Source organism: Cryptomeria japonica, chromosome 8 (assembly GCF_030272615.1).
Source record: "Cryptomeria japonica chromosome 8, Sugi_1.0, whole genome shotgun sequence".
NCBI lineage: Eukaryota > Viridiplantae > Streptophyta > Pinopsida > Cupressales > Cupressaceae > Cryptomeria > Cryptomeria japonica.
In genome coordinates, this window is record NC_081412.1 from 420876912 (window position 1) to 420888009 (window position 11098).

Below are 11098 nucleotides of genomic sequence, written 5' to 3' on the forward strand. Positions count from 1 at the left end.
ATGAGTTGGAAAAGGGATTAAATAATTTAAGAATTATTTATTATTTGAGACTATAGGATAGGAGAATAACTATTAAATATTGGATATTTAATTGTTTGGAGAATATAATTAAATATTAGATATTTAATTAACTTGGTTAGAGGAATAATTAAATATAAGTTATTTAATTATTTAGAGGAATGGGATAGATGAATTAATTAATAAAATATTAATAAAATAGAAAGATGCGGAATGAATCAAATAAATTAATCTTTTCTAATTAACTATTTAATAGAAGAATAATTATTATATAAATATAAAATATTTATTTAATTTCTCATATCCAATTTTTTATGTGTATACAAAATAAATAAATAAATGATTCAAACAAAACTATTCTATCTATGAAAATAAATTAAATTGCATACATACATACATACATACACATGTGTGTATATTGTAAAGGAGAAAAACATTTTTTTCTTGTTTTCATTCATTTTATATTCATGTTGACCTTGTCTTAGAATATATCATCCTAAAAATCAAATTGGTTCATTTTTACATATAGGCTAATAAGAGCATAGCAACACTTCGTTTATTAACCTCTATTCATCAAAATGTTTCATATTTCATATATTTTCACTTCTTAAATATGATTGCAAATGTAAATATGTCCCTCGAGTATAATCACAAACATGATCACATTCACCTAAATTCAAAATCATTTCCCATCCATTATAAGCCAACTTCACTAAAATTTGACCTTTTCTCATCAACTTGTGTGCCGAAGTGTTCAAATTGGGTCTAGGTTTTTATGCATAAAGACAAGCCCCAAGTCATTACTTTCATATCCAAAACATATAAAATGAATGAAATCAATGGAAAGAAATCATGACAATTTTTCAATCATGGTCTTGCATCAATAACCATATGAATAAATACTACATCATTGTGTCTTTGATCACATGAAGACAATAACAAAGATTCAACTAAGGTATACAAAAGTCCAAAATTTCAACCGTTGCACAACAAACTCCTAAAATTATTCTTCAACACCATATGTTATATTTAGATATAGGAAGCAAAGGAAAATTGATTTTTTATATTTCGCAGATATCATGAATAAAGGAAGGGATTTACCAATTCAATAGGTTTGTAGATGTAACTCTCTACCCTGCATCTTAAAAACATATAATTTGATAATGTCATGATTATTTATACTTCATTTAAGTTTCAAATTCACTGTTTAATTAGTTTTGATCGCTATGCATTAAAAATGATACAATGAGAATATCTTCTCCTTTTCTATCTTAAGTGTACATGCATTATTTCAATGCACATTTCAATTCATTTTATAGTGTTATTTATGTATATTTAATTTATTCATTTATGTAATTTTTTTTTTTTATATTAAATATAGTGTTATCAACAGAATTACAGCACGAGGAGGTTCCAAAATTAAGTCAGCTCCGGAGGCATGCCTCACACGGAGAGTAAGTCACAAGAGCAACCAAAAATGTAAATTACATAGTGAAGCAGCTATACAATAACATAAAAGGTATTAATGCAGCAGGTCTTCAAACTGTTCAACCCAAGCTGTCCATCCGAGAGGTCCTTCCATCCAAGCGATGCTTTTATTAGCTTGGATTTGAGCAATCATTTTTATCTGATCATCAGTCGCATTCTTGTTTTTGGTAATTTCCTTGTGCAGCTTTTTCACCGTTTTATTGAAAAAAGCCATATTGTTCATGTGGTTACGATAGTCGTAACCGTCTTTCATTTCAAACACGAACATAGTAGAGTGCCCCATCTTGAGGAATCTGATCAGTTTCTCCCTCTCGATCATCATCGTAATACAAACCTGCGAAGAGATTTTAATAAGGGTGAGTTTAAGGTATAACTCAGTAAGAGATCTATGTGCACCTTGAAACCTTTCCTCATTTCTGCATTTCCATAGTTGCCATAAAATGTTAGCTGAAATAATGAACCATAGAATATTAGAATCATTTTTAAGTCCATGAATGTAACCTGTAATAATTTCAAAGATATCAATGTACTTGGGGTACGTAATTCCACATAATTCCCATACTTTCTTTGCAAAATTACATTCAAAGAATATATGTCTACAAGTTTCAGGTTTATTGCAGAAGGTACAACTATCATAATTCATCTGGTAATTGTTAATAGGTATTCTATTAATTAACAATAACCATCTAAAACATCTGATCTTGGGGTCAATGGAGGATTTCCAGATTCTTTTAAAAATTTTATTCCAGTCCTTCATCTCCAGGTCAGTATACCACACATTATTAACATGCTTAATAATACTAAGATTATTATTCAGGGAGTTGTAAACATTTTTGGCTTTAAGTTTAGTCAGTAGAGAACCATCAGTCCATTTGCTGTTAGTGAATCTATGAGAGTCAACGAGGCAGTTTGAAGGGATATTCGAGCAGGCTCTAGTAAGCATGGAGTATGTTTTTTTATGAGCGGCAGGAAGATTATATTTATATCTTAACTCATCCCAATTAATCAAGCAATCATTTTCAAAAAGGTCCATGAATGTGGAGATTCCCAAGTTATTCCAAACTTTGGCCGAACAGCCTTGAGTCAAGGCAAGCGGTTTCCCTTGGAGATACAGATTCCACCAAATAGACCTCTCACCATGTAGAGAGTCGTCCGAATGGAATGCATTATCAGAAATGCAGTGTCTAGACAACTCCCAAGCTCTCCATAATGTTTTGAATACTGCAGAGCCATGCACAGCAGTAGGAAATTTACCAAAGATGATATCAGCAAATGGGAGATTTTTCCAAGTTTTAGCTTTTTTTGGGTAACCTCTCAAGATATTGTTCCTAACAAGTACTTTCCATGGCTCTTCTCCATCTACATAGTGAGAGATCCACTTGGTGGCAAGTGCAATACCTTGGAGTCTAAGGTCTTTTAGACCAAGCCCTCCATATTTTTTATCAGTGCAGCACCAGTCCCATTTAACCATGTGGCACTTTTTATTTCCTTTACCGTCCAACCAAAGGAAGTTCCTTATAGCCTTCTGGATTTCTAAAATTTGATAGTTGTTGAACATCCAAGCAGAACCGTAGTATATGTTGTATGAAGATAAAATCTTTTGACAGACTTGAAGTCTGCCAGCAAGTGACAGGAATTGGTTGAACCAGCTATTAAGCTTTTTTGTGATTTTGGTCTTAACCCATAACCACATATCCTTAATAGAGGGATCTACAGCAAAAGGGATGCCCAGGTATTTGGTTATGGTGGTTGGGCCACCCCACTGGAAGCCAAATTTCAACAACCACCCCGGAGGATGTTCATCCCAGCCAAGACAAATACATTTGGCCTGAGATAGTTTAGCACCCGAGATCGAGCAGAAGAGATCAAGTTTCTTAGTAAGACAATTAAAGTTATCATCTTCCATCTTAATGAATAAGCTAGTATCATCAGCGAATTGGCAGATAGACAGATCCTCATTGTTGGGAAGAGTGATACCTTTGACAGTCGGGGATAAAGTGTCGTCAGTAAGGATGTAGGTAAGAGCTTCAGAAGCAATTACAAATAGGGCAGGGGCAAGTGGACATCCCTGTCTAATAGATCAAGTTAGAGGAAAGGGATCCGAAAGAGATCCATTAATATCAACTTGGGCCATAGCATCTTTAAGAAAAAGTTTGATATACTTACAGAATAGGTTAGGGAAACCAAAGGCCTTGAGCATAGTATCAATAAAGCTCCATTCTATTCTATCATAGGCTTTCTCAAAATCCAAGAGAAGGATAGCAGCGTTTTGGTTGGAGGTCTTAGCCCAGTTCATTGCTTCCCAACTGGTTATAAGATTTTCTAGTATGTATCTACCTTTAATAAAACCAGTCTGGGTAGGGCTTACAAACTTAGGCAGGATACCTTCTAATCTACGAGCAAGAATTTTGGCCAAAATTTTATATGATACATTTAGAAGCGTAATTGGTCTCCAGTTTTTGATATTAGTTTTGTCTCCCTCTTTAGGGATTAATTTGATAATACCCCTGTTTATCATGTTGCCGAGAGAGCCTTTATCAAAAGCTTCATTATACAGGTCAAGGAGATCGGAGCTTATCCAATCAATGTTAGCTTGATAAAACTCAGCTGGGATTCCATCAGGCCCAGGAGTTTTTTCCTTTTTAAGAGTATTGATAGCATTAACAATCTCTTGTTTAGTTATGCTTTGTCCCAAAGAATCGGAATCGGACTGGGTTATCTTATTAGGTATAATAGTTCTAATTTGTTTTCTGAGCTCAGCAGATTCCATAGTGTCCTCAGAAGTAAACAGATTATAGTAGTATTTGGAGAAGGCAGCCTTTATCTCCTCAGGGTCCACTAGCTCAATATTCTCCACAGAGATGCTTGAGATAGTTTCGTTCGTATGTTTTTGCTTAAGATAGTTAAAAAAGAATTTTGTACCTTTATCACCGAATTGAAGCCAGTGAGCCCTGCATCTGATCTTGACACCATTAACAAGTTTTTGCTGATGTAATCTAAGGTTGTCCCTAGCTCTAGATACCATAGGTAATAGATTTTGATTAGTCGGGTTGCTCTGCATACTAGCTTCAACAGAGCAAAGCTTATCCGAGAGGGATTTCTCAATATATCTATAATCCTTGGCCTTCTTTTGGCCAATCGTTTGAAGTAAGGCTTTCCAAGCAAGAAGATTCTTTTGCCATCTATCATAGTAGGAAAGGGAAGGATAACTATTCTTATTAAAGGAGCTTATAAGTTGAATGGCTATCAATATGTCTTCATCTTTTAGCAAAGAGGTATTAAGAATATATCTAGATTTGCCAACCAGAGGTACTTGTGGAACACAAGATAGTTTGATACAAGCAGAAATAGGATGGTGGTTTGATAGGGCCGTAGGGTGAACAGATACAGCATTGCCATTTTTGTCAGGTATGAAGGAGAAACTGTTCGAGTGAGCATAGAATCTGTCAAGTCTGGCATAGATACGGGAGGAGGCCTGTTGAAAGTTACACCAGGTATACTTCAGATTAGTATTGGTATTGTCAATGTTTTTCAGAGGGTCAAACAGTTTTTTTCCTTGGATCATATTATTCCAAGGCATAACTTCAGCAGGTTTCTAGTTAAATGGTCTGCCTCCAGATTTGTCTTTTTGAGACTCAACCATGTTAAAGTCTCCTCCCAATATCCATGGGATGTCTGGAAGGGATGATATCCATAACCAAAGTTCATCTCTCTCCTGAGGTACATTGGGTGCGTAAATGGAGCATACTCCAAATGTAACATTATTGATACAGATAGATGCCCATATAGCACTATTGCATGGGGATCTACCTTTATCAACAATGTGTTTGGACCATTTAGGATTAATAAGTAGCGCAGTGCCTCCCTTTCCTTTGGAGTGTGCAGAACATAATTTAATTGAATCTTTCCAGATGAATTCAAGATTAAGATCTAAAATAAAATCAACAGCTTTAATTTTTTGCAACATAATAAAGTCTTTGTTGCTAATAGTGTCCAGAAAACGCTTAGCAATGTATTTCCTGTCCGGGGACTCAAGGCCCCTTACATTCCATGAGATAAAATTCATTCTAATCTGTTGTTAGTAGGGACGCAAGTAAGGTCCATAGATCCACCTGTATTGGTGGTATTGTATTGTGCAGAACCTTCTTCACTCATGTGCCCAACAGGGCTTTTGTTTTTGGACCCAGGAGGTCTACCCCGACGCTTAGACTGGGGGAAATCTTTTTGCCAATCTAAATCTTCAGCTTCCGCATCAGGAATTTTAGATTGGTCATTTCCTCTGCCAGGTCCAACCGTAGGAGTAGAGTAAAATTGATCATCTGTGTGCTTGGGAGGGATAGATATCAAGTTACCATTATTTGCTGGTACAATTTCCAAATAGTACCCTTCCTCAATTTCTTTGAAAGTCTTAATTTCGGCCGCAATGGGGGAGGTATCTATTGAGGTAAGAGGAGCAGTAGGTGTAGAGGTCACCGGTGGAGTATTGGATTTATTAATTTTATCACTAAGGGCATCAGAGATGTCAGTTTTCCTTCTTCTTTTTTTATCCGATTTCCTTTTAACAACTTGAAAACCATCTGTCATGTTAACATCTAGTTGGGGTTCGGTCGCAATGGTATTGTCATGATTTTTATTGTTAGTTGCAGGTTGGGCAGACAACACTGTAGAGATTTCATTGTTTTTATTAGTAGGAACAGAGTTGTTCAATTTACCAGTATCACCAGATTTAGGGTTTGAGTTAGTCTCATTTTTCCTTTTGATGATGGGGAAGTCACGACGAAGGTGTCCCTCCTTCTTACAAAGAAAACAAGCATTTAGTCCCCCTAAAATCTCCAGAGGACAAGAGATTACATCCCCTGAAATGTTTATTTCAAGAGCCGGAGGGATTTCAATGCCCGGCTTAATCGACACTAGCACTCTAGCGTCCATGTGTGGAACCAATCGAGAGGAATCATCAAACCTAATGACCTTGCTGAGTGGCTCCAACAACTGTATAATGAATCGCCAAAGATATGGGGGCAGATTTTTAACAATGATCCACCTTGGTGCAGACAAGGCCAACACCTCTTCATGTATAGCCTCTGGAGACCAAGCTAAGGCTCGAAAGGATGTATTACCTACATTCCAATACTGCCTTTTGAGGATAGCCTCCTGGGCTTCTGCAGATTTAAAAAAGATGACAAATAGACCCTTCTGCAATTGATGACAGAAAGAGATGCTATACCCTAATTTCAAATTCCAATAGTTATAAAACCAATAATCCAAAAATTTTCTTGTAGGGCTTCGTTCAACATCAACAGCAGCGAAAAAAATTGCAAAGTTCTTTAACCTACCCTTTTCTTTCTCTATTTCATCTAACATTTCAGGGTTAGGGGAGATGGAAAAAGGCCTCAAACCACCCATAGATCTCTTACCTGGTTCGGTCTCTTCATGTTGAGGAGAAGCACTAAACCTAGCGGCAGCAGCGACAGAGGAATTCGCCACCGCCTCGGAGAAGGTTTTCGTGACTGACTGAGCATTGTTTTTTTCGGTTTCGGTACTGTTAGGTTTAAACACAGAGGTAGTGTTAGATGCATTAATGGGTTTTACTGCGGGCGGCACGGCTTCTGCCGGAGGTAACAATGGCGGAGCGGACATTATGAGTTAACTATAAATGCAGTAAGGAACACACACACCTGGAACATTGGGAGGAGTGACTGTCGAGCGAGGGTCACCACGTCGGATGCCAGATCTCTACCAAACACAGAGTCACCGAAAAACGCAGAGTCACCGAAAAACCAAAAGTTGCAAATCCCATTTATGTAATTACCATTTAATGTTTGATAGAAATAAAAAAAATACAATAAATATGGTGGTGAAAAAATATTGTTTCAAATATATAATGAAAATAACAATTAGTGCTCAAATTGTAGATGTTTACAATACAAATGAAAGTGGTGTCTTCCTGATATTTTTCTAATATATCTAGTAAGAAGAATAATACCTTCTTTCAATAACAACTTATTGTGTCTTAAGTAAATATCTTTTCAATCCAATAAATGAAACATGTACTCTTATTTTTGTTTTTCTCGTCAATTTAAACTTTTTATTTCTACTTCTCTCTAATTTTCTCCATTATCACTTTTTTAACAAATTTTGAAAAACCAAATTAATGATTATATTATTTTTTTTACTAGATGATTAGTCATATTTCTAGATTTCCACACAATGGAGTATAAATCAATTCTATTACTTCTCAAGTCATATTTCTAGTTTCCACAAAAAGGGGCATTAATCAATTCCATTAGCTCTCCTAACAAAGGATTAATTTACATATTAATACACTACATTTCTAATTCCATGTATATCAAGAGACTATTTTTCCTTTTGTGTTATATATATTTTGATTTTTCATGAAGTAATGATATATATCCATGGAATTTTACTATTGTCTCTTACACAATGATATAAATCACATATTTTACTTTTCTTATATGTTTGATTATACTTATAATATTTGATTCATATATGGAGAAAAATTATATATGGATAAGTGTAGATAAATAAAATTTAAGAGGAGGTCATTAGTGAACAATTTATTTATTTCTTATATGACGATATCATTCACCAAATTTATTTTTCTTATATGTTTGTGAGGCAGTCACCAGTGAGGAGGGAGCTCAAAGGGATCAATCCGAACCGGTCAACTAGAATAAAAACAACGAAAACACACAGATATGATGGAGGCAATGCATAAGAGATAGTTTTATTGCATGAAATTTGATTACATCCAACTGGTGACAACTGGGTTACAACATACCGACACACATGCTTGGTATAATAGGTCACAACCGAGATCTTGAATCAAAAGATCTATCTTCTATGTATAGTCTATTTACTTGATTCTCTGATTGATTCTAATTGATTGCATTCTAATGCATGATTACAAATATATATATATATATCGATCCAAAGGATCCAGTCAGCCCAAAAGGGATCAAAACCTGAAGAACAAGACCTAACATGAAAATAACAAAGGTCTACCTCCGCCAAGAGATTCCTCCGAAAAATACAAAGGATGAAATGTAGAAAGTCGGGCACACACCAAGGAACATCGAAATCAATGCCCAAGGCTCTGCAAGCTTCAAAATAGGTTTTGGTTGATCACCAGAATAGGACTTAGGCAACCGGTAACAAGAAACTATCATGGAAACTGGTAGTGATATCTTGTCAAAAAGTGATCCAAATGCGATGCAGTCTAAAAGCAAGAAATATGATCAAGTCTTCAAGTAGAATCCAACTCCATAGGATCCAGTGAGCCAAAATCGGGACACACAGAAAGGAAAATTGAAACTACAAATAGAAAACAAAACAGAAAGGAAAATGTTTATGGTTGATGCAAGATTGTTGTGAACAGGGGATGCTCCTACATCAGACATTCAAGGTAAATGAAAAAGTGAGCCTCTCACTTTGCTGGGGTTAGAGGGAAACCAAGGCGGTCTACCTCTGCTTGAGAAATACAAGATGAATCTTCAACTAGTCTGCCCTTGCAATTTATAAGATATTCCTTATACTGACCATTTTGGGTACTACACCCAATCCTACAGTCCAAAATCTCTTCAATTTAATCAGGTTCCTTCTAAGACATTTGCTTTTATAATTTTGCAACACTGTCCTCATTGAATTCTGGTTCATGGTACTCATGAAGATCTGAAATGTTGAATATAGGTAAAATAATTAGACTGTCTAGTAGCTCCGCTTGATATGAATTTCCAAAACTGAACTTCCTCAAAATATTACAGGGTCCAAACTTCTTCGTCTGCAACTTATTATAGGTTCCAAGCAGGAATCACTCTTTTCTTAGATATACCATCACTTCATCGCCAACTTCAAATTCCTTATGTCTCCTCTTCTCATTTGCCTTCTCCTTATATTTGTTGTTCATGTCTTTCGATTGTTGTTTAACCTGAATATGAAATGTTGCCATGTGATCTGTAAAATCTTTTGCTTCTGAACTCTTTTGGTCTTCACTGTTAATGTCTCTCAATTCTGATATACCTCTAGGGTGCACTCCGGTAACAATCTGGAAAGGTCTTTTTCCGGTACTCCTATTCATTGAATTGTTGTAGGAAAAATCTGCTTGTGAAAGGATCAAATCCAACTTATGCTTTTATCTCCCACTAAACATCTTAACAAATTTCCCAAGCTTCGGTTAACAACTTCTGTTTGTCCATCTATCTGTGCATGAAAAGTAGAACTGAACTTCAAATCTTTCTTCATCTTCTTCCAAAGTGTTCTCCAAAAATAGCCAACACACTTAGTGTCTCTGTTTGAAACTATGCTCTTAGTTAATCCATGCAATCTTACCACTTCCTTGAAAAATAGGTCTGCTACATGCAACACATCTGATGTCTTCTTACAAGGTATGAAATGAGCCATCTTAAAAAATTTATCCACTACCGCAAATATAAAATCTTTCCCTCTTGGTGTCTTAGGTAAACCAAGTACAAAATCCATGCTTATATCCTCCCAAGGTCTTACAGGTACTATCAAAGGTTTATACAATCCCACATTATGACTACTACCCTTTGCAACTTGACAAACTCTACAACTCTGCACATATCTCTTAACATCCTTATGAATCTGGGGCCAAAATTATTGCTCACTCACCAGTGCAACTGTTTTGTTAATGCAAAAATGTCCAGCTAAACCTCCATTGTGTTTCTCTTTTATTAGATTATCTCTCATGGAACTCTTAGGTATGCACAACTGAACTCCCTTGAATAACATCCCATCCTGAATGAAGTAATCCAACCATTCGCTCGTATCAACCATAACCAATTCTCTACATGCTTTCCAAGGTTCTACAAAATTCGGGTCTTCATCATACAAGATCTTCAAATCTTCAAAACCTAATACTGTCACTCTCATCTCTGTCAGCAAATTCCTTCTCCTACTTAATGGATCAACAACTTTGTTAGATTTTCCACTTCTATGTTTTAACACAAAGGTGTAACTCTGGAAGAATTCTACCCATCTCATATGTCTCTGATTCAACTTACTCTGACTATTCAAATACTACAAAGCTTGATGATCTGTATACAACACAAACTCCTTAGACAACAAGTAGTGTCTCCATTTCTTCAAGGTTTGAATTATGGCATAAAATTCCTGATCATACACTGAATATATTTTCTAGGAATCATTTAATTTCTCACTGAAATAGGTTATTACTCTCCCTTCTTGATTCAAGACTGCTCCTATTGTTGTTCCACTTGCATCGCAATCCACTTGAAATACTTTATTGAAATTTGGTAAAGATAACACAAGTTGTTCAGTCACTTTCTGCTTCAATAATTCAAAAATGTTGTTTTCTCTGGTGGTCCACTTGAATTTCTTTTGATCTCGTCTCACGGTCTCAGTCATAGGGTTACAAACTAAATTGAAATTTTTGATAAAATTCTAGTAAAAACTATCCAATCCATGAAATGATCTTACCTCCCCAATGCTTTCCAGTGTAGGCCACTCAATAGTGGCTTTTACTTTCTCATAGTCCATCTTCAAACCATCCTTAGATATCACAAATCCCAAATAGACTAACTCGTCCTTCATG

At 35.6% G+C, this 11098-nt stretch overlaps 1 protein-coding gene across 1 annotated transcript; it reads right to left on the reverse strand.

The window, feature by feature from the left end:
- Positions 1-1540: 1540 nt before the first annotated feature.
- LOC131026878 (uncharacterized) lies at positions 1541-3412 on the reverse strand. The gene has a single exon (XM_057956882.2). The coding sequence runs from the start codon at positions 3410-3412 to the stop codon at positions 1541-1543; it is 1872 nt and encodes a 623-aa protein (XP_057812865.2).
- Positions 3413-11098: the final 7686 nt, after the last annotated feature.

What these genes read in the sequence shown, in the direction of transcription:
- LOC131026878 (XM_057956882.2), bottom strand. Translation starts at nt 3,412, where the DNA reads ATGGAAGATGATAACTTTAATTGTCTTACTAAGAAACTTGATCTCTTC.